Source organism: Eschrichtius robustus, chromosome 1, assembly GCF_028021215.1.
Source record: "Eschrichtius robustus isolate mEscRob2 chromosome 1, mEscRob2.pri, whole genome shotgun sequence".
Lineage (NCBI taxonomy): Eukaryota > Metazoa > Chordata > Mammalia > Artiodactyla > Eschrichtiidae > Eschrichtius > Eschrichtius robustus.
The window spans coordinates 132,000,686-132,025,775 of record NC_090824.1 but is presented as its reverse complement, the minus strand read 5'-3'; the positions used below and the strand labels follow the sequence as shown (position 1 = coordinate 132,025,775).

General features: G+C 42.2%; 1 protein-coding gene across 1 annotated transcript in view; it reads right to left on the bottom strand.

Moving 5' to 3' along the window:
• Positions 1–25,090, bottom strand: part of THSD4 (thrombospondin type 1 domain containing 4) — a 559,732-nt gene that overhangs the window by 522,687 nt on the left and 11,955 nt on the right. The window contains exon 2 of the mRNA XM_068554826.1: positions 24,555–24,624. Coding sequence (XP_068410927.1) covers positions 24,555–24,624 — 70 coding nt within the window. The remainder of the gene's footprint in view (positions 1–24,554; positions 24,625–25,090) is intronic.

The window sequence follows — 25,090 nt, the reverse complement described above, 5'->3', positions numbered from 1 at the left end:
CCCAGCCCCTGATCCAAAGCACGAACGGCAGTATGTCCCCCAGGAGTCCCACCCATTCCGCTAGAAGTCATTTGTATTCCTGTGCAGTCAGCGGTTTGCAGCCAGGTTTGGCTGGGGGGGGGTCTCACTGCTCATTTCTCCCCTAAACTTCCCTGGTGTCCAGCCAAGTCTCCATTTTACTCAAACTTTAAAGACAAAAACGTATGAAGAAAAATGATTCCCACGAAGGATGGAAAACTAATCTAACAAGCGATTCCGGCTGTGCAGAGGACCAGAGGCGGACCAGGGCACCTTAGCAGAACAGCTCCTGGAGGTGGGACGGCCTCTCACAGCCTCATTTACATCGTGAAGCACAAGACGCTGTAATGGACAAGAGCAGAAGTCAAAATAATCAACTCGGACTTGAGCGACCACTGCATCCAAGGATGCAGCGCTGGGAACTCAGGACACGGAACTAAGTTTATGACACAGTCCTACCCACCAGGGTTTATAACCCATCCAGGAAAATAACACTGAAATACCTGAAAAGGAGTCCACAGCAGTTTCACGTTAAAATGAACAAAAGGAATGTAAAACACAAGAGAGTACACCAAAAAAGGCTTTTGAAATTCAGAAGGTTTGAAGAGGCCCAAAAGACCAAGCTCCAGGAATGGCATTGCCCCTGGGGTATGTCACCAACGATTTGGGCAAGAGGGACAGAGCGATGAGACTCGGGGACCCAGGAGTAAACCGGTTCACGTGGAGCTAACGCCTACATGGAAGGGTGAAAGAAGAGAAGATGGCAAAGGCAGGCTAGGGCAGATCTGGAAAAGCCTGTGTGCCAATCCAAGGAGCTTGGTGTTTATTCTACATGTGCTGGGCAACTGCTGAGGGCCGTGGGCAAAGGGAGAGGCAACGGAGTCTGGTTCAGAGGCCCAGAGCGAGTCTGAATTTCTGTTCCACCACTTGTCCTTGGTTAAGAGCCTTGGATGGATGGATGGTTCCCAACCATTTCCAAATCTGCCTCCTCACAGGTAAAAGAGGAAAAATAATAGTGTTTACTGATTCATAAGGTCGCCGTCGGGTTGATAACAGATGTACCACGCTTAGCACTATGCCAGGCACTCGGCACGAGATCCATAGATGTTTGCTGGGAGAGGAGTAAAAGCACATAAGAAGGAGGACGCTGAGAGCGACATGTAGATGGGGGTAGAGTGAGACTGGAAAGTGGCTGGCTCCCTGGAAGGTTCTCACAACAACCCAGCGCAAGGTAGCAGAGGCACAGGCAAGAACAGCCATCGTGAGAGGCATCAGGAAGGAAACGTGGACCAGACACGGGTATTGACCGGATAACGGAGCTTAACGCAGCTCAGCTCCCATGCCTGGGAAATCAGAAGAGACAGTGGTGCCTGAAATAAAGACAGAGGGTCCCAGAGACAGGGCCAATTTGGTGAACACAAGAGGAAGTTCTGTGAATAGATGCTATGGGGAGACTGGGACTCAGCGTATGTCAGGCCAGTGCCTTGGATCTGGGGAAAGAATCCCAAGAGAAAGATAGTGTGGGGAGAAGTGCTGAGGGACAAAGACGGCGGCATTGGGGAAAGGCTCCCACTGACCGGCGAGAGAAGGCAAAGACGTCAGTAAAGGAAATAGAGAAGGAACAGAAAGGAGGCAGGACTAAGGATGCCAGGAGAGGAGAGGGTGGCCAACCGCACCAGGTGATTCAGGGAGAGCAGAGAGAATGAGAAGTGCCGCTTAGGAGGCCCCGGTGACTTCAAGCAAAAGCAATTTTTGTGAAGCACGAGCGGGCAGCTATGATGGAGTAAGTCTTGGTGAAGGTGGCACTAGGAACCTGGCACTGAGTGGAGAGGGCTGAGAGCCGGGGAGTCCCCACGCAGAAGTGTTTCCTCTTGGTGGCACCCCGTGCATCCCGACATTCACAAAAGTGAGCAGAGACACTCTGTTGCCGGAGCTTAGATCTTCTGGCGCTGCTCCGGAAACACAGCTTCCTTCCTGCTGTTCTGGGACAGTGTCACCAGCTGTCACCTATTTCAGCCTCCTGTCAGGGAACCTCCAGGACGGTGATGGGTGTCAGCAGGCCCTTGACTGCTTTCCCTTCTATTTTGTTTGGCAGGAAAATCAAAGTGGTACGTGGAAGGGGTGCGGGGAGAGAAGGGGTGCCCTGCAAGGGAATCTGCAGGCAGGTGTCAGAAGCCCGCATGGCATCTGGTTAAGGAGGCGCCTGCACAGCGCTGATGCCTCTGGCCACCCTCTCCCAGCCCAGCCTGCACCGGGGGTGATGTTCACAAAGCTACCCAGAGCAGGACCCACCTCCAGACATGCTGAGGAGTGGGGGACGGAGCCCAGCATCAGTAGTTTTTGTGGGTTTTTTTTTTTTTTTAACTTCCTAGGTGATTCTGCTGGGCAACCAAGGTTAATCACTTACTCCCCAAGGGGTTTCCTCTCATGAACACATACGGCACACGTTCCACAAACAAAGAGACTTTTAAAATTATTGATTTGGGAAGTGACAGTTAGACTCTCTAGCTTAGCAAACGAAAATAGGTTTGGCTTGTGAGGAGCTCTCTTAACTTCTGCGAATCTCACTTTCTTCAGCTGTAAAATGGGTAGGCTCTGATCTCAGAGGATTGGATGGTTGTTGTGATAGTGAAGCGGGCATCCAGCTTAGAGTCTGGCCGTGTTTGGGGTACCCGATAAATGGTTTTAGTTGAAAGAAAGGAAAAAAAAAGGAATGAAGAGACGAGATAGAAGTGACACAGATGAAACAAATAGCTTCGCTGCACATGTGGAACCTTACCTCTGACTACAGTCAAGCAGAATTACTAAGAAGATGATTACCTCCACGGAACACAGAAACACCCCAGTCATTCTCTGACGGCCCCCTGAAGGGTCCTACCTGTCCTAACTGCACAGCCTGCTCCTGTAAATGCAGGCTTTGGGTTGTTTTCCTGTCAAAAATCATGCTAAAATCATTATTTTAAATGATGTGAAAACAGCAAGCTCACGTCAACTCTTGGCTGGAGACTTTTGCTTAGAGGAAACCAAAGACACCGGAACATCCATTTGCCTCACGCTGTCATGTGTGGAAAATTTTAATTTGCCTAGTTAATCGTGAGGGACATGGGAGACAGGTAGGCAGAATGGCATGACGGCGGAGAGCACAGCCTCCACCATTCAGATCCTGTAGCTGCAGCTAGTACTTGGGTGACCAGTCCTAGACCGGGAGCAGTTTAATCCTCCTACTCACCTTGAGCCTTTCATGCCCTTACCTGTGGCTTCCTGCAGGCTCCAAGGTAAGGCACAAGATCCCCGCTACCTTTCAAGCCCTCCAGATACATCCCTCCCACCTCTCCGGTCCACTCTGTCCTCTCCTCGGGAGAAACCTCCATCTATGTGGCCCCTTGAGAACCCTGAACACGCACCGTTCGCCATGCTGATTGCCTACCTTCATCAAGGTCTCCTTCCCCCTTTGTCTGGGTCTTCCTCATCCTTTGAAGCCTAGGCTTGCGTAGGCAGCCCTGTCAATCTCAGGCCTGGGGTGGCTCCCTTCCTCCTCTGACCCTCTTCCTCCAGTGTCTACCTTGTTCTGCAATTATTTCGCTTCATACTTTCTGCCCCTTCTAGCTTATGAGCACTTGAAAGGCATGAGTAGGGTGACCATGCAATTCATCGTTAAAACTGGATCACTTCTGAGAGTGGAAGGGGGTCTTATTACTAATTATATCAGAATAACAGGCATAAACAAGGACAGTCCCAGACAAAGCAGGATGTCTGGTGACCTTAAAATTAGTCCCATCTTACGTCTCCTTATATCCTTCTCAGCTCCTGGGCCTTATAAACAGGAGTTGATAAAGTGAAATGCTGGCAGCTAGCTCTTGATGGCGGTTTAGAGAGATTAATCTGGCCCGTGCTGTGTAGGGGAGACAAGAGCTAGAATAATAACAGCTCACAGTTATGAATAGAAATGAGTAAGTGACATGCTGCTTTTATTTCCTTCTCTATAGAGATGCAAATGCAGCCCAAGGGCTGATGTAAGGTTGAAACAGGCCTTGCATGAGAAATGCGGTTTGCATAGTTTAATACAATTTAATATCTACTCATGGCCAGCTAAGCATCTGTCTCTAATTCCACAGCCACGGTCCTTTCAAAGTCACTGCCTTTGGATGTAAGTTTCTCAGAGAGAATGAGCCTGTGTCCAACGCGGGGAAAGCAACAGCATTTGGCCACCAAGCTCCCCTCCATGCCCACCAAGCAGCCTTTCCTGTTTTGTTTTTAGCTCCAGGGGAAGGACAATGGACAAGTCAATCAGTGCAGATTACCCTGCCCAGGGAGGAGCGACACCTGACAGCCATACCCTTCACAGAGTCCACGGGGACAAAGGCGTAGGGTAATCGTGGCTGCACGGAGAATGCACTTCTCATCAACCCTTGGGGTTGCCTCATTGTTTTTGCTCTGTTTTCCAGAAAGTCTTTAGAGGAGGAGAGAGGGTGTGGAGGAAGGCAGGGCCTTGCCTGTGAGCAGATATTTCAATGCGATCATCACCCTCCCCCAACTCAATGTCAGGGATCAGCCCTTGCAAAGGAGAAGCCATCAGACAAGGCACAATCAGGGGCTGTCCTGCTCGACCTGCCTTCCCCTGCTGAAAAGGCTGCTTTTCCACTAGGCATGCTCCTTGTATGGAAAAAAATTCCACCTCTGGTTTGCTCTTATTTGTACCCACCCGCTGTGAACTAAAATTGCACGAAGCAGAGGCCAAGACAGTTTTCCTAGTACATCTAACATCTGCCAGCTCTACATATAAGGACTCAGATCACTGGTGACTAGTTAATGAAGGAATCTTGTGAAGTGGGATTATTTATGCCTCACCTTTCACCAAATGGTTTAAAGGCTTTCATCTGAGCTAGAATTAATCACCTGAAATGCCTTGCCTTCACTGGTATCCCCATTTTATGGATTATACAAGTGAAGTAGGTTCTGGGGATACAGACTTGAACATCTGAGGGACAAAGCGAATGTCACAGAGGCTGAGTTGCCTAAGGACACTTGAAGTCCAGCTTGGAAGCCTGAGAACCCAATACCCCCCGGGATCCTGCCAGCCCTACGACTTTCCCAGAGAGGCCCAGCTGTTATTTCCCACAAGCCTAAAATCAGAGTCACTTGAACAATCACTTCAAGGTTGAGGAGTTCACCCCCATCACATGGGTGCATTACATAATTAAGCGGCCCATTACTTGAGGAAGCATAGGTTGCTCTTCAATGAAAAAACAAGTCAAAAGGTTGAAATCACTTAACCATGGGCAGAACCACATGGTGTACCCCCAGCTCCCAATGCCCTCTTGATACACAGAGGTCATCCCATCCATTCGTCTCTGTGTTTTTGTACTTGCTTTTCCCTCATTCCAGAATCTCCACCTCCTCATTTCTTCCCCCTGGATAATTCCTACTTGGCTTTTAAGACAAAGCTTAGGGAATTTCTCTTTGAGCCTCAATTTCCCCATCTGTAAAATGGGGATAAGAGTAGCTTCTACCTCACACAGTTGTTGTGAGGATTAAAAAAATAGATAATGTGTAGAAGGTACAGTGTCAAGCATGTAAAAAGTGCTCAGTAAATGTTAGGTGTCACTATCAGCATCACCATTCTCCTCTGTGATCCCAAACTCAATGGTCAGACACGATCATAGCATCTCCCCAACTGCACCGTGATCGTTTATTTTTGTCGCCCCCATTAGGCCCTGAGCTCCTCCAGGGAGAGGCCAGTACCACACCATCATATCCCCAGGACCTTGTATAGTGCCTGGCACACAGCAAGTGCTCAATAAACCTCCTGCATTTTTTTGCCTCGATGATTAATTCCAGACTGAACTCTACGCCCTCCTCCTGTGGTTCTGTGCATGGACGTGGAGTGTCCCTGTAAAAGGCGTGGGAGGAGAATAAAGAAAGAGAACAAGATGTTCTTGATGCTACTCAGAAATATTCTAAGGCAAAGATTCTACAAAATTCTTTTGTACTCTGACATTTTATGACCTTCATTTTCTCTGAGTGCTTTCTCCAGATGCTGATGCTTTTACTAAAATTATAAGGACAATGATCTTAAAGCCAAGGGTTTTAATACAGAGTGGAAAAGTAAAGCAGATCCATGTGGCCTCAGCAAAAGGAAACCAAGGTAGGCCAAAGAGAAATCAGGTAATAGATGGATTTATGGTCCAAACCATAACCTGTTAGCATAAACTAGGGGAAAAAAGACACCATACCTTCAATGGGCAACATATTTTGAACAATATTCAATACAATAAAATTCTAGTAAAGGCCCTTGAAATTAGGTATAACTCTCTTTCCATACTAAGTTCTTGTCTGGGGCTTATATGGGGTTCTTTGCCTGGGGCAGAACTGGAGCTATATTAAAAGTGATCACTTTTTGCTTACAGAATTAGTATTGATAGTTTTAAAGAGGTTCGTCTTAGGGAAATTTAGATATTAGGACACCTGGTGCCAACAGGGTAAGTTCTGTGACCGAAGGGCTTAGCTCAAAAGTTCTAACCTAATTTACAAGGTTGGTTTACACCACAGCGACCCTTGTCATTTAGCAGAAGCACACAGTGAGCCTAAACACAGGGAAGGAAATGGTCTGGTTTTTAGCATAGGCAGAGCCAAGAAATAGGGGCGGGGGACGGGGGGGGGGGGCGGTCTCAGCTGTGACATTATCAGCACGCAAACAAAACAAAATAAAATCACTCCCATCACATCTCAGGTCAGCCTGAAGTTACTGATGGACAGCTGTATACGACCAGGATGGGTTCTAGGAACCGACAGGTAATTAGGGCACAGACAGGGGACATCCCAAGAAGTGAGTTGCTGCTTCCTAGAGACCAGAGGCAGATGCCGTTGAGGATAAGTATCGCTGGGGTCAAGCACTTTGCATTCAGTCGCCCGGGTTTGAATCCTGCTTCTGCCACTTGGTAGCTGCGGTCTTAATATCTCTAAGCTGAGGCTTCCCCACCTATAAAACAGGGATAAAAATATCTGCCTTCGAGGGTGAATGTGAACAACCCTCATCATGTGCTTAGCACAGAGCCTGGCGCATGGTGAGCATTCTCTCAATGTTAACCATCAGCAAGGACCAAGGACCATGGCCACACAAACTCCCATAGTGAGATTCCCCATGTGTGGTCCTGCGATCCCTGCTTGTTCCCCATGCTGGTAAGCAGTAAATTCCTTAAGCTATAAAGGGCCAGGGGGCTTGCCTTCACGGGGAGCCCTGAACTGAAATGCTAGGAAGATTATGTCTCTCTCTTTCCTCTTTTTTATTTTTATTTTTTGGCTGCACGGCATGTGGGATCTTAGTTCCCCGACCAGGGATCGAACCAGTGTCCCCTGCAGTGACAGCATGTAGTCTTAACCACTGGACCGCCAGGGAAGTCCCTCTCGTTCCTCTCTCTAAAGAAGCCCAAGAAATTGAGAAAGAGGAGGCTATTTTAAAAAGGAGTCCCTCCTACTAAGGAGGCCACAGTGGTCACAGAAGAAATGTCCCTATGGTTCCAAACACGTGGTTAAGAGACACCTGTAAAACGTAACATGGCTCTTCAAAAACAAGCTCGGAGGGAAGATGACCACAGGTAGCCAGGGGTCTCCCTAGAAAGCAGGGGGAACCACAGTGCTGCCTCTGCAGGTGGATTGACCCAGCTCAACAGGCGGCCCTCAACTGCAGGCAATTTTGCCTCCCAGGGAACATCTGGCAACGTCTGGAGACATTTCTCATGGTCACAACTGAAGGAGCGTCTTACTGGCATCTAGTGAGTAGAGACCAGAGATGCTGCTAAACTTTTAACAGTGCACAGAACAGTCCCACAGCAAAGAATTACCCAGCCCAAAATACCAATAGTGCCGAGGCTGAGAAACTCTGGTCTAGATACATCAGGCTTGGGTAGAAATCCTGCCTGTGGCATTAGAAGGGAAGCTCCTTGAGAAGCAGCCTGTTTGGGTGCACAGCATGTAGCTCAAAGCTGGCATCTGCCATCACAACAACAGCAAACAATGACAGCGACCCTTACATACGACTTCCTGGGTCCAACAACATCCTACACTCTTTATGTACAACTCACGTAATCCTCAGAACAACCTATGCAATACGTACTATTATCATCCGCATTTTACAGATGACAAAACTGAGGCACAGGAGCTCGCCCAAGGTCCAGAATTAGTAAGCAGCAGAGCTAGGTATCAACTCAGCAGTCTGGCTCCAGAGTCCAAATTCACATAGTAGGCACTTGGTAAGTGTTTGATGAGTTAATGGAAAAGAGATGAACTTGGCCATAAGTAAAAACATGCATCAAAGATATGAGAAGCAATACAAACAGAATAAAATTAGGAACAAAAGGACATTGACTTCTCTACTTCTCCAAACTACCCAAGAAGTGAGCATCCTGTGGAGGGGATGGAAGCCAGCTGGCATGTGAAGACTCCACTTGCCAAATTCCTCCACCATCAAGAATCGGGTAACATCATCATTTGGAGGAGAAGGGGGCCACTAACATACACACAAGGACAGTGGCCTTAAGACTGTACTATTTTTTTTTTAAATTTATTTACTTATTTATTTATTTTTGGTTGTGTTGGGTCTTCGTTTCTGTGAGAGGGCTTTCTCTAGTTGCGGCAAGCGGGGGCCACTCTTCATCGCGGTGCGTGGGCCTCTCACTATCGCGGCCTCTCTTGTTGCGGAGCACAGGCTCCAGACGCACAGGCTCCGTAGTTGTGGCTCACAGGCCCAGTTGCTCCGCGGCACGTGGGATCTTCCCAAACCAGGGCTCGAACCCGTGTCCCCTGCATTGGCAGGCAGATTCTCAACCACTGCGCCACCAGGGAAGCCCTAGACTGTACTATTCATTTTCTTTTCCAAAGACCGAGATTTGTGGCCTAAGTGATAAGTTATTCTGTCTGTCAAAATTTTGTTTTAACTGTAATCTGGCCTGGAAACATAACATAGTGGGGAATTTAGAAGTTATTTTAAACACACCTTTTTATGGTTTGAGTTTTGTGTGTATAAGTGTGGGAGGGAATGGAAATCTCAAGAAAAAAATTAAAGTACATAAAATAGTCATTTTTTCTTACAACTATTTATAGTCTCAAAGTCACTTTGTTAGGGTCAAAACACACACAAAAAATCTATTCTGTAGAACTCTGCTTGTCTGTAGTAAGATCACATGTGAGATACGGGTGCTGAGTTTGTTCAGACAATAATAACAAATTTATAATGTATTTATTTTTAAATACTGTTACAAATGGAACTACAAACTTCCAAAGGAAGGAATTTATAAACTGGGTTGTGTGTGTTTGTGAGAAGCAGGAAAATCACTTAGAACAAAAGAAATATTCACGATGTAGAAAAATAAAGGTTTTTTTGCCCCTGAACTTAGTACGAATTAAATACCAAAAATAGTTTTTTAAAGAAATCAGGGCACAGGGTGTCATAGGGAAGGAACGCTCAAAACTCAACGGAGGGACTTCCCTGGTGGTCCAGTGGTAAAGAATCCACCTACAATGCAGGGGACGCAGGTTCGATTACTGGTCAGGGAACTAAGATCCCACATGCCGCGGGGCAACTAAGCCCGCACGCCACAACTACTGAGCTCGCGCGCCACAACTACGGAGCTTGCGCGCCTCAGCTCTAGCCCATGTGCCGCAAACTACAGAGCCCACGCGCTCTGGAACCCGCGTGCCACAACTACAGAGCCCACGTGCCCTGGAGCCTGCACGCCACAACTAGAGAAGAGAAAACCCGCACACCACGACTAGAGAGAAGCCCATGCACCACAACAAAGATCTTGTGTGCCGCAACTAAGACCTGACGCAGCCAAAAATAAATAAAATAAATAAGTAAATCTTAAAAAAAAAAAAAGAAACTCAATAGATATCATTTTTGCCATTAAAAATGTGTTCTGGTTGCCTCAGTTTTCCCGGCTTACATTACCCCAGTGTCTGCTTCCTCTGATGGTCCCTCAGCATCTTCACAGACTTCTACAAATAGAATATGTGACCCAAGTTTATCTAGGTCTTTCATGTTTCATTTCTTGATTTAGAGCTTTCCCACAAGATAAGAACTCCTTTCACAATCTAGAGAAGGAGGGATCTGAAGCAGAGCAGAGGATTAACAAAGGCAGAGCCTCCATGTTGGGAAGGGGATGGCTGTGACTTCCTTCCTGTTTTCCTGGCACCGGCCACGGGCAGTGGACATCAGCATAAATGGGACCAAGACTCCTTCTCCACAGGAGAGACCTGGTAGATACCACAAGGCTGGGAGGATGAAAACCTAATGCAAGTTAAGTCAGCCAAGGTTGGAGAAGGCAAAGAAGTCCCAAGGGGCTGGGAAGGCAGACCTGGTCTGCGGTTGAGGAAGTCAGCAAGCATTGGCCAACGTGAAAACTGGGTTCCAGGCAGAGTGGTTTATTCTGTGTTCCGCTTTGTGCCATCTACCCATGGGCAAATAGCACACTCAGAATAAAATTAGACATCTGGTAGGGAATCCTGGCCCTATACCAGAAAAAGGTTAAGAGGCCAGGAATGCCCCATTATGCACCAAATAAAAGCCTGCTACGTTGTCAAGGGCTTTCCCGAACATACGGTCCAAAGCTTGCTGCTCCATTAGTAATAGAAGCAAATTTGACTTCTTGGCTGCTGGATTTGAATCCAAGAGATTCGGCACAGCATGAATTAATGAACATTGACATTCTTCCCAGTCCTTAATAAGGTCCTTTTACTTTAATTTCTTCATTTCTCATAAGTAGAAAAACTCTTAATTTTTCAGAAGCAGTCAGTTATATTTATGCCATTAGAAACAGAAGGTCTGACAAATACCAGCTGGAAAAGACACAGTGCCTGCTTTAGAGTCAGCTTCCAATTCTGCAAGGGTTCTGTGGCTGGATACTCACTAATAAGAATGTGCCTTATGCTGTTCTTTGAAGAGCATCTTTGTTTCCTGGTAACTCTCAAAGGACAATCCCACACTGCTCCAAAGACTTTCATTGCCATTTCAGTACTGGCATTTAATGCACTGCATGGTCTTCTTTCTCCTTTTCTTTACTGAGGTATAACACACATGAAGTGCATAAAGTATTCTTATTCTAAATGTATGACTCCTTACGCTTTTAAGACCTAAAAAACCAGCACCTAGGTCAAGATCAAGGGTATTTCCAACATCCTGGAAGGTTTCCTCATGCCTCTTACTAGTCAATCCCACTCCCACCCCTCATAGGTATCAATTATTCTGATTTTATTTTCACCACATATTAGCTTTGTCTGTTCTTGAACTTAATATAAATGGACTCATACTGTAGGTATTTTGTGTCTAGTTTCTTCGAGTCAATAAGAAAAATGTATTCAGTGAATTTACTGAATGAATTCATGTGAAATTTATTCAGTTGTTGCTTATACGAGTAGTTTATCTTTAACAACTTTATTGAGGTATAACTGACCCACAATAAACTATACATATTTGAAGTGTACAATTGGATAAGATTGCTCATACGTATTCACCCATGAAACCATCACCATCATCAAGATAATGCACATATCCATCGCCCCAAAGGTGTCTTTGTACCCCTTGGTCATCTCCCCTTCCTCCCCTTCTCCAACCCCCACAAACACAGATATTCTTTCCATCATTATAGATTAGTTTACATTTCCTAGAAGTTTATATAAATGGATTAATACAGTCCACTTTTTTGTGTAGATTCTTCCACTCAGCATAATTACTTTGAGATTCATCCATGTTGTAGCAGGTGTCAATAGTTCCTTTCTTTTTATTGCTGAGTGGTATTTCTTTGTGTGGATAGACAACAGTTTGTTTATCCATTCACCTGTTGATGGACATTTGGGTTGTTTCCAGTTTACGGCAAATAAAGCTGCTATGAATATTCATGTACAGGTCTGTGTGTGAATATATATTTCCTTTTCTCTTGGGTAAATGCTGGATCATACGATAGGTATATGTGTAATTTTTTTTTAACTGCCAAAGTGTTTTCCAGAATAGTTTACCATTTTTATAGTCCCACCAACAGCCTACGAGGGAGGCAGCTCCTCCGCGTCACCATCAGCACTTGGTACAATCAGTCTTTTAAATTTAAGCTCCTCTAGTGGGTGTGTAGCCATATCTCATCGTAGTTTTAATTGTATTTCCCTAATGACTGATGATGTTGAGAAGCTTTTCCTGAGCTTATTTGCCAACCATGTACCTTCTTTGGTGAAGCATCATTTCAAATCTTTTGCTTACTCTTGTATCAGGTTGTTTTTCCTTATTATTGGGTTTTGAGTGTTCCTTATATATTCTGGATACAAGTCCTTTATCAATATATGATTTGTAAATATTTTCTCTCAGTCTGTGGCTTGCCTTTTCATTCTCTTAAGAGTGTTCTAAAACAGAAGTTAGTAGTTTTGATAAAATTTAATCAATCAACTCTTTCTTTTATAGGTCACGAGTTTGATGTATCTGAAAAATAAAATCTCTGGCTAGTCCAGTCACAAGTATTTTCTCCTTTGTTTCCTTCTAGAAGGTTTAAGGATTTAGGTTTTACATTTAGATTTATGATCAATTTCAAGTTAATTTTTGCATATTGTACACGGTATAGATTGAAGTTCACTCTTTTGCATGTGGATATCCAAGTGTCCCAGGATTATTTATTGAAAGATTACCCTTTTTCCACTGAATTACCATCACACTTTTTCCACAATTCAGTTGTCCATATATTTGTGGGTCTATATTCTGTTCCACTATGTATCTACCTGATGCCAATAACATGATATCTTTATTACTGTAGTTTCATAATAATGCAAATATTAGGTAGTGTAACTCCTGGAATTTTATTCTTTTTTTGAAATTTGTTTTGGCTATTCTAGGTCCCCTGCACTTCATAAAGGTTTTTTAATGAGTTTGTTAATTTTTGCAAAAAGTCTGCTGGGAATTTTATTGGAATTGTGTCAAATCTATACATCAATTTAGAGAAAATGGTTATCTTAATAATACTGAGTTTCTTACTCATAAACATAGTACATTTCTCCATTTATTTAAGTCTTCTTTAATTTCTCTCAATAATGTTTTATAGTTATAAGTGTATAGGTCTTTCACATCTTTTGTCAAATTTACCCCTAGGTATTTCATATTTTTCATGCTGTTGTAAATGATATTCTTTTTGACTTAATTTTCTATTACTCATTGGCAGTTGACAGAAATACAATTGATTCTTTGCATATTGACCTTATATCTAATAGCTTACTTAAACTCACTTATTCTAATAGTCTTTTTTAGATTTCATCAGATTTTCTACAGACAATTTTGCTGTCTGAAAATAAAGACAATTTTACTTCTTCCTTTCCAATCCGGATACATTTTATTTCTTTTCATTGCCTGACAGCATTGGTTAGAACTTCCAGTACAATGTAGAAGTGGTGAGAGAAAACACTGCTGTCTTTTTCTCCGTCTTAGAAGGAAAGCATTCAGTCTTTCACCATTAAGTATGGTTAGCTATATGTTTTTAGTAGATGTCCTTTATCAGGTTATAGCAAGTTTCTTTTTATTCCTACTTTGCTGAGAGCTTTTATCAGGAATGGATGTCAGATTTTGTCAGAACTTTTCTGCATTTAATGAGGTAGCCATATGGTTTTTCTTTTTTAGTTTGTTAATATGATGAAATATATTAATTCATTTTTAAATGTTGAACCAAACTCTTTTGCCTGGAATGAAGCCCACTTATTCATGATGTATTATCATTTCTTATAATGTTGGATTTAATTTGCTAAAATTTTATTTAGAGCTTTTGTATCTCTGTTCATGTTGAATAATCGCCTATAGTTTTCTTATCTTGTAACATCTTTATTTGGCTTTGGTATGTAGTGCTGTTCTCATAGAATGAGTTGGGAAGTTTTCTTTCTCTTCAATTTTCTGGAAGAGCTTCTGTAAAATTAGTATTATTTCTTCCTTAAATGCTTGTAAGAATTCATTAGTAAAGCCATCAGGACCTGGAGTTTTCTTTGCAGGAAGGTTTTAAACTACAAATTCCATTTCTTTAATAAATATAGGAATATTCAGGCTATCTATTTCTTTTTGAGTGAGCTTTGGTAGTCTGTATCTTTCAAATGATTTGTCTTTTTCATTTAAGTTGTTGAATTTATAAGAATAAAGTATGAATAATATTCCCTTATTATCCTGTTAATATCTACAGAATCTATGGTGATGTTACCAGCCTGTCTCCTGATAATGACAATTTGTGTCTTCATTTTTTTATCCCTGATGATTCTGGTTCAAGATTTATCCATTTTATTGATCTTTTCAAAGAACCAACTTTTGGAATAAATGGTTTCCTTTATGGTTTTTCTGTTTCTACCTTACAGATTCCTTCTTTGATCTTTATTATTTCCTTCCTTCTTACTTTGAGTTTAATCATTCTTTTTCTAGTTGCTTCCTCAGTGGAAGCTGAGGTCACTGATTTGAGACCTTTGTTGTCTTTATAGGTATTTAGTTATATAAATTTCCCCCTGCGTGCTGTTTTAGCAGCATCCCACAATTTCTGATATTTTGTGTTTTCAATTTCATTCAGGTCAAAGTACTTTCTAATTTCTTTCATCTCTTCTTTGACCCATGGATATTTAGAAGTGTTTTATTTCATTTCCAAATATTAAGGAATTCTCCAGGTATCTTTTTTATTGATTGCTAAATTTATTCCACAGTGATCAGAGAATAAACTCTCAGTGACTTGAATCCTGTCTATTGAGACTTGCTTTATGGCCCCAAATATGATCTATCTTAGTAAGTGTTCTTCATGCACCTGAAAAGAATACATATCAGATTTTGTTTGGGGGAATGTTCTACAAATGTCCGTTTGGTCAAGTTGATTGATGGTCATAGTCAAGTCTTCTCCATTCTTACTGATTTTTCTGTCTATGCGCTCTACCAGTATTAGGAAAGTGGTATTAAAATCTCAGACAGTAATTGTGGACTTCTCTGTTTCTCCTTGCAGCTATATCAGATTTTGCTTCAGTAATTTGAAGCTCTATTATGAGATACATAAATGTTTAGGATTGTTATGTCCTCTGATGAATTGACCCCTTTACCATTATGAAATGGTGTTTTTTATCCTTGGTAATACTCTTTGCTCTGAAATCTACTGTATCTGATATTAATAGAGTCTCTCCAGCTTTCTTTTGACTAGTGTTAACATGGTATATCTTTTTCCATCCTTTTACTTTTAACCTAATTTGTGTCTTTATGTTGAAGTGTGTTTCCTGTAAACAGCAGACAGTTGACTGTCTTGTTTTTTTATATCCAACCTGTCAAACTCTGCCTTTTAGTTGAGGTGCTTCTGTGATTATTAATATAATTATATTTAAGTCTCTCATCTTGCTATTTGTTTTCTAGTTGTCCTATCTCTTTTCCTTCTATTTCTGCCTTTTTTTGAATTATTGGAGTATTTTTATGACACTATTTTATTTCCTTCTGAGCTAAAATTCTTTGTTGTGTTTCTTGAATTGTCACTTTAAGGTTTATAGTATACATCTTTAACTTATCACAGTCTACCTTCAAGTAATATGATACAGTTTTACATATATTATAAGAACCTTACAATACTATACTTCCATTTATCCTCTTCTGGCATTTACACTATTGTTACCATACATTTTACTTATACATATGTTATAAACTCCACAACACATTGTATCATTTTCATTTAAGGAGTCAATCTTTAAAAGAGATTTAAGTAATTTTTCAAAACCTTATATATTTATCCACGCAATTATTATTTCTGGTTCATCTCATTGTGTGTATAGGTCTATATTTCTATCTGATATCATTATCCTTCTGCCTAAAGAATTTCCTTTAACAATTTTTGTGGTACAGGTCTGGTATAGCATTTATGTTTGAATACATCTTCACTTTCATTTTTTGAAAGTTGTTTTTTCTGGGTATAGAATTCTAGGTTGACAGTTGTATTCTTTCAGTACTTTAAAGATATTGCTTCACTTGCATGAGTGACAGCAGACAAGGAATCTGTTATCATCTTTATCTTTGCTTCTGTGGATGTAATGTTTTTTCCCCTAAGGGCTCTAAAATTTTTTCTCTTTATCACTAATTTTAAGCAATTTGATAATGGTGTAAGGGTGCCATTTTCTTCATGTTTCCAGTGCTTGGAGTTCATTGATATTCTTGGGTTCATAGTCTTAATCAAATTTGGGACATTTCCTAATATTTTAAAAAATATTTTTCTGTCACCCCTCCCCCCCCCCCACCTCTTCTCCTCTTGGTACTCCAATTGTACATATAAAAACTCACCTGAAGTTGTTCCGGAGGTCATTGATACTCCTCATCTTTTTTAGATTCTTTTTGGAAAGTTTCTATTGTTATATCTTCAAGTTCTCTTTTCTTCTGCACTGTCTAATCTTCCATTATCCCATCCAGTGTATTTTTCATTTTCATCTCGAGAAGTTTGACATGGATGTTTTTTATATTTTCCAAACCTCTACTTAACTTTTTGAATATTTGGAATACAGTTTTAATAACTTTTAAAATCCTTGTTTTCAAATTCTAACATCTGTGTCATTCTGAGTTGGTTTCAATTGATTGACTGTTCTCCTCATTATGGAGAATAATGCTAATGTTTTTCTGCTTCTGTGCACGCCTGGTAATCTTTGACTAAATGCCAGGCATCTTGAATTTTACCTTGTTGGTAAAATTTACCTTGTTGGGTGCTGGATATTTTCATATTCCTATATTCTTTTTTTTTTTTTTCATATTCCTATATTCTTGAGACTTGTGCTAGGATAGCTAAGTTATTTAGAAACAGTTTGACCCTTTCAGTAGTGCTTTTATGACTTGTTTGTCATGTTCGGAGCAATGCAGTACCAAGGCAAGAGCTTCCTGAGTATTCTCTCCAATGCCTCCTGGATTATGAGTTTATAAAGCCTGGCTGCTGGGAAGAGTCACTGTTCCTGTTCCTGCGTGAGTACCAGGCATTGTTCCCTTTAATCCTGTCTGACAATTCTCTTCTGGCCTCAAGCTATTTCCTCACACATGTGTTGATCAGTGCAGCACTGTATCCTTGAGGAGAAAGTCCAGCAGATCTCTTGCAGTCTTCCCTTTTTGTAGTTCTCTCCTCTCTGGTACTCTGCCCTGCAGACTCTCTCCACCTTGATCTTGCTGGACTGTCAAGTCCATCTCCTTAACTCAAGGAGGCCAAAAGGTTCTGCCTGTATTCCCATTTCCCCAGCAGTTAGCTGGGGAAATTTTCACATTCAACTCATTTGTTTCTCATCTCTCAGGGATCACTGTCTTTTGTTGCCTGACGTCCAGTGTTTTGAAAAACACTGTTTTATATATGTTGTTTGGTTTTATTTTCTTTTGGTTGTTTCAGGTCAGGGGATTAGGGGAAATCTGGTCCCTGTTGCTCTATCTTGGCCATTTTGCTCTTATTCTAGATGGGAGAGTAAATCCGATCCCTGTTGTTCCATCTTGGCTGGAAACAGACGTCTAATTTTTAATTGTTGTTTAATGTTATCTTGTATGAACATTTTATAATTTATTTATCCATTCTCTTGCTGATAGACTTTTGGATTATTTCCAATTTTGAGTTATTGTAAATAAACTTCTATGAACTTTTTTTTTTTTTCTATGAACGTTTTTAATGTGTATTTTTTGGTGAGGCATGCACTCATCACTCTTGGGTTAATATTAATACTTAGGAGTAGAATAGCCAGGTTGTTAGAAAAAAAGCCTATGTTTAGCTTTAAGATATGCTGCCAAACAGTTTTAAGATACGCTGCCAAAGGGGTTTACTATTTAACCTCCCACCAGCAATGTATGAAAGTTCCTGTTGCTCCACACCTTCATCAGCACTTGGTACTGTCAGTGTTGTTCATTTTAGCCATTCTGGTGGTGTCTCATTTTAACTTGTATTTCTCTAGGGACTAATGATTTACTTAATTAATGATTTTGATTGAGCATCTTTTCATATGCTTACTGACCATTAGAATACCCTCTTACATGAAGTGTCTTTGCAAGTCTTTTGCCCATTTTAAAATTGAATTGCTTAACTTTTTCTTAATGATTAGTAGTTTCTTTATACAATCTGAGTATAAATCTTTTACCAAATATATAATTGTGAATATCTTCATCCTGTCTATGGCTTATCTTTTCACTCTTTATGGTCTATTTTGATAAACAAAAGTCCTCAATTTCAATGAAGTCCAGTTCTTTTATGGTTAGTTCTTTGGGTGTGTTGTTTAAGAAATCCTTGCCTACCTCAAATCGTCAGGATATTTTCATATATTTTCTTCTGGAAACATTACTGTTTTCTCCCTTCTTGAATACAGGAGCAATAATATGAGAAATTTTATGTTACCTAAAACTTCTTTTTGTCCTTCTATAGGCTTTCTGTTCAATATCCAGTTGTAGGACATTGTCAAGAGGCAATTTGAAGTCAATAGCTGCACACAGTAATAGTAGGCTCTAAACCCATTACAAGGTCCCCTGCTATTCACACTGTGGCTTGCTAATCAGCTAGCAAAACAAATATTTTTCTTCACCCTTTCTTCATCCTGTAGCGTGTCTGGGTTTTTTTAGTTTGTTTGCTTGTTTTAAAGTTTCTATAAATAACAGATTGAGGAGCACTTCTCTTTGGCTGGTGGCCCTAGGAGTGAGTTTTTATTTCCTTCTTCATTGTTTTTCATTGTTTTCTAAATGCTCTGTAATAAACATGCATACTTTTAATTAAAAAGTAAACTTTAAAAAAAAAACAAGTTAAGCAATTGTGATTAAAGTATGTGTATGTTTTTCCATTTGTAGGAATAAAATACGATGTTTCACGATTCTTTCCTAAATAGATTATGTTGACCATACACATTATGACTTATAAAGCAACTTGCTCAGTGAATGTCTGTCGAGCAGACAGAACAGTTTCGTTAACTGAAAAGCTTTCTGCAATCTACATATTTTCCCGTACTAATAACATATGGTTTTTATTAAAGTCTGGGTCAAGCTTTTTTTGCTTTTGGTCTTACCTTATCAGCAAATGAAGCCACAGGGAGTTTTTAAAATGAAATCATTTGCCACGTGTCATTAAATAACTACCAAGAACAGAGGTTGAGCAATCCTTTCTGATGCCATCCATGTTGCAGAAGTGAGAGAAAGACTTCTGGATAGAAATATCTCAAACGAGCTACTTACACTCTGCACCCGAGTCCTCTTTTCCTGCACTATTATGGGACAGTTTTTACAGAGATGTATCCAGTCACCCAAGCAGCATTTAGAAATGCATAGTTTACTTGACAGCATTTACAAATTATGTCTTTTCCTCAGAATAACTTACACTGTAGAAATGCTTCCATATGCTAAAGTTGGACATGCTATAATAAATGAGGAAGAAAAAGAGATGTCTTTTAGAGGGTAGTTTTCATACGCATACTAAACTACAGTATGCACAAATCAGTAATGTTGTCCCTTAAGAATTTACCATAAATGGTTTTCTTATTCTTGCTGCTGCTCTCTACTACAGATTGAGAGTGGATCTTGCCACAAAACAGTCAGCAGGAATTCAATTATGATTTATCTAAGTAATGAAAACAATTTGATAGCAACCATAATTCCTATGTTTTAATGAAAACATATACTTTTTGTTTTTCTCAAATCCTTTGTGTTCCTTGAGGTCCCAGGAGGAGACAATTTCCAACTTCAAAACACATATACAGTAATTACAGTTAACCTCTCTCTACCCGACTTCAGAGCAGTGGCTGGCAAATGGTGGGCCATGGGGCAAATCCAGTTTTTTTGTAAATAAAGTTTCACTGGAACACAGCCATGTACATTTATTTACATGTTATCTATTGCTGCTTTTGTGCTACAAAAGCAGAGCTGACTAGTTGTGACAGAGACTTGGTAGCCCAGAAAGCCTAAAATAGTCACAACTGGCCATTTAGAGAGAAACATTTCCAACCCCTGTTTTAATATCTCCTTATTTCTTACGTTGCAGAAATAAATGGATGCTACTACTGCCAGTACTGCTTGTGTTCAAGGATTTTGGGGATATAGCCAGGCAGGATGACAGTCACAGCTCCACAGAGCTCCAATAAAACGTCAAGAAGAAATTCACCACCCAAGAAAGCACTGAGTCTTTTCTTCTCTGGGGTGAATGACAATGACAATGATCCTGGCAGCTAAAATGCGTATAAATATATTGAAGAACTGACCTAAAATGCATGATTTCCAAGTAAAGGTATCTATACATTATTTTGAAAAAATAATTTTTTTAATCTAACTTTCTACTGCCAAGTTTTTAATATTTTGACAAGGAGGAACCATACACCAAGATGTGAAACTTTTTGCTCAGTTTTTAAATTCAACATTCTAAAGTAATTCATAAATCATTTTTTAAAATTTCTCAGAACAAATACTTTCTTTAAGAAATATGGAGGCTTATCAAGCACATTATGGTACAGCTTGGTAAAGAGAATAAACATCATCAAAAAAAAAAAAAAAGAAAGGAAAGAAATATGGAGGCAATACCTTTTTGTGAACCTTTTGTTCAGGCTACATTTAAATCATTCAGGCTAACTTGGAAAATTAAGAGAAACAGCAAAGTAAATTGACCATTTATAAAACATTTTCAGTTATGATGGTCTGTTTGAATAGCAGCAAAAAAAAATGAACACTGGTAGATTGATTCAACTATTAGGATTAACAACCCTGATTAACTCTGAACACTAAGAAATAATACAACATAATAATGAAAATAGACAGTTGTCTTAGTCTGATCCAGCTGCTATAACGAAAATACTATAGACTGGGTGGTTTATGGAAAACTTAAATTTATTTTTCACAATTTTGGAGTCTGGGATGTCCGAGATTAAGGGGCCTGTAGATTTGGTGTCTGGGGAGAACCTGTTTCCTGGTTCATTGACAGCAATGTTCTCCCTGTATCCTCACATAGTAGAGGAGGTTAGAGATCCCTCTGGGACCCTTTCATAAGGGCATTTACCCCCTCATGACCTAATCACCTCCCAAAGGCTCCACCTCCAAATATCATCACACTGGGGATTAAGTTTCAACATATGAATTTGCGGGGACACATTTGGTCTATAGCATTCCATCCCTGGGCCCCCAAAAATCACACCCTTCTTGCAAGCAAAATACATTCATTCCATCCCAGTAACCCTGAAAGTCTTAACTGGTTCCAGCATCATTATTAAACTCTAGGCCCGGAGTGAAATGTCATCTAAATCAGATACAGGTGAGATTCAAGGTATGATTCATCCTGAAGCAAATTGCTCTCCAGCTGTGAATATGTGACATGAAACATGTTATGTGCTTCCAAAATACAATGGTAAGACAGGCACAGGAGAGACATTCCCATTCCAAATGGGAGAAAGAGGAAAGAAGAAAGTCCAAATCCCACCCGGGGAAATTCCATAAAGGCTTAAGAATAATCCTCTGTGGCTCCGTGTTCTGCCTTCCAGGCCCACTGGGCCCATGGTCCTACCTGCACGGGTTGGGGCCCCAAAGCTTCAGGCTGCCCTGTCCCCACTGTGGTTCTCCAAGGTTGGGGTCCTGGGACCTGGGCTCAAGCCTTGTCCTTTGAAATGGGTGGAGGCAGTCATGTCCCCAAGGCTCTGCTGGGCACAGCCCACACCCTCCCTGGGCCACTGGAGCAGCTCCTGGCACAGCTGAGGAGCTCAGAGTGAGTGCAGGGAGTGGAAACCGCCAAGCAAGGTGATGCCTAGATGAGCCAGATCTGGAAGGCACCGCAGCCCCCTCTGCATTCTTCCGCTGTCCTGGACAATAGCTCCTGGCGTCTGTCAAGATAACTGACTAATGGCCTTAATCAAACGGTCTCTCGACCACACCCATAGTATCCTTTCCTGGACAAGCTTTCTCATTCTTTTCAATATGGATCCACTGAAGATTTTCCAAAATCTTTAAGTTCTGTGTTCTGCTTCCTTTCCAGTTAACAGTTCCATCTTTAAGTCATTTTTCTCTTCTCACTTTTTACTATGAGCAGTCGAGAGAAACCAGGCCACTCCTTCAACACTTTGCTTAGAAATTGCTTTGGCTAAATATCTAATTTCATCGCTTGCAAGTTCTACCTGCCACAAAACACCAGAACAGGAAAAAGCCAAGGTCTTTGCCACTTTATAACAAGCACAGCCTTTCCTCCAGTTTCCAATAACATGTTCCTTATTTCCATCTGAGACCCCATCAGAATGGCCTTTAACCTCCATATTTCTACCAATATTTTATTCGGGATTACTTAGGTATTCTCTAGGAAGATTGAGCTCCCCTCTTTTCTTTCTCAGCTCTCACCCAAATCACCTTTAAAAGTCCATTCATGGTGAGCTTCCCTGGTGGTGCAGTGGTTGAGAATCTGCCTGCCAATGCAGGGGACATGGGTTCGAGCCCTGGTCTGGGAAGATCCCACATGCCGCGGAGCAACTAGGCCCGTGCGCCACAACTACTGAGCCTGCGCGTCTGGAGCCTGTGCTCCGCAACAAGAGAGGACTCGATAGTGAGAGGCCCGCGCACCGCGATGAAGAGTGGCCCCCAGCTTGCCGCAACTAGAGAAAGCCCGCGCACGAAACGAAGACCCAATACAGCCATAAATTAATTAATTAATTAATTAATTAAAAATAAATAAATAAATAAAGTCCATTCATGGCAACATAGGCTTTTTCTAGCATGCACTTCAAAACTCCTCCAGCCTCTACCCATTACCCAATTCCAACGCCACTTCCACGTTTTAGGTATTTGTTATAGCAGCACCACCACTTCTCAGTGCCGATTTTTGTCTTAGTCCGTTTGAGCTGCTAAAACAGAATATCATAGACTGAGTGGCTTACAAACAACAGAAATTGATTTCTCACAGTTATGAAGGCTAGATGTCTGAGGTCAGGGTGCCAGCACAGTGCCAACCTCCGGGGTGCAGACTTCTCCTTGTATCCTCACATGGTGGGGCAGCAAGCTCTCCCATAATGCTAACAAGGGCACTAATCCCATTCTTGAGGACCCCACTCCATCACCTAATCACCTCCCAAAGGTCCCACCTCCAAATCCCATCACATAGGGGTTTAGGTTTCAACACACCAACCTGGGGGGCAGGGAGGACACAAATATTCAATCTATCATAGTTGCCCTCTCTGACTCTTGAAATCATGAATGGGGATGATGCAGTAGAGTAAAAGGGGTGTAAATTGCCAAGTGACTCCAACAAAATGATGCTTAGATCTTGGCCAGGTTTTCCATTCACTCAGTCAGTCTTTCAACAAGTATTTTATTGAGCACCTACAACAGGCCAGGCTGTATTCCAGGAGGTGGAAATCGGGGAGTGAACAAGACAGATAAGATCCCACCTTCATGGAGCTGACACCCTAATGGGGGACACAACCCAATACAGGTTCACATCTGGCCCAGAAAGACAAAGTCAGAACATAATCCACAGACCTAAGATAAATTAGACTAATCAGACAAGAACATCAAGAACTTCTCCCAAGAAGGTGCACATCTAGGCAAACCTGTACACATACTCTTTTCTTGGCCCCCTTCTCTCCTGGACTTCACCTATGAAAAGCCCCTCTAGGAAAGGTTCCAACCAACTCAGTCACAGTTAGATACAAATGACTGACCTATCAGTCATCTCAGAAGTATCTGCATTTCATTACCTGTAGACATAAGGAGTTCCTAGGTAGGAGAAAGGGATTTCAGGGATCCTCCCAAAGTCATATCATGCATCTGTTTCTAAGGAAATATTAATCACACAACTGCTCTGTTGCAGGACAGCATTGGGCTTGTTTAGGCAACAGTGAATAATTCCCTTACTATGAAACACACAGAGCCTGAAGGGAAGCATGCTTGATACTGTCCATTTGTCCCTCCAGATGCTCTGTCCACCCTTCTCCACCTGGCCCTGTTGCCCAGGAGGCTGGCCTTTGAGCACTGCATTAAGGGATTTTTCTGTCTTCTGTCCTTTGGTTGGATTCAGGTTTAGGGAGTCACCAGCAGGAGATGGAGGGGAGGAGGAAAAAGAGGACTGGGTCCTTATTTCCCTGCTCCCTCCCTGCCTGGCCGCTGGCTGCAGTGTCCTTCTAACCGAAGATCATGGATGGCTCCCTCCGAGGGGTGCTCTTACATGGCTACGGCCTCAGCTTTAGCTGCAGCTCTCTCTCTAACCATCCACACCCATCCCCCTGAAGGTGCCCCTCGAGGGGGTAAAAGCTCCGTGTTGGTGCTCCTCCACTCCTACGGGAGGTAGAGTCTGCTCAATGACCTCTCCTTAACCGCCCCACTCTAACGGACACGGGCTACAAAGGCAGCACTGCTTTCGGATCAGAGACTGACTCTGGACACCAGCTTCATTTTGAAGATCAAGAACTTAGGAAGGATAGGAAGACTGGTGAACATCCTATAAGAGGTGCTTCCTCTGAGAATCAGCGGTGACTCACCTCCAAATAGAACAAAGCTCAAGGTGGTGATGACTAGTTCAACCCCAGGCCCTTGGGCAGAGAAGGAAAGCCTCTGAATGGCCATGGCTTACCTTTCTGTGTTCAGTGGAGGGCTGTGGGCAGACGAGCTGGAGTCCAAGCAGCAGGAGGGAACCCAGGACACTGAGAAAGAAAAACAGCAACAGGCAGGGCTGTGAGTATGTTCCAGGCAGCAGCAGCCAGAAGGCACATCTCCGTCTCATCACTGGAAGGGAGAGCACAGTCCAACCCAGGCCCTGGATGTGACCCCGTGAAGATGCAAAGGGCCCCACAGGAGAGGAGACAGCTGCGGGCGGGGCTGTGGCATGAGGCAGACCTGGGATCAAACCCCACTTTACCGCTTACCGGCAAGGTTCCCAAGTCAGGACATTTAACCTCTTTCAGCCTCAGTCTCCTCCCTTGGAAGAGGGGGATACCACAGAAGCTGGCTGGAGGTCTGGGGAGGCCTGTATAAGATAACACACCGTGCCTGGCACAGAGTAAGTGCTCGTGCATGCTTGGTCCTCGTGGAGGTGGTAAGGTCAGGCCAGAAAGGGGGCTGCTTCTCCCAGGGAAGTTCCTCTCCCGCACTCCAGGCTTTCCTCGGAAC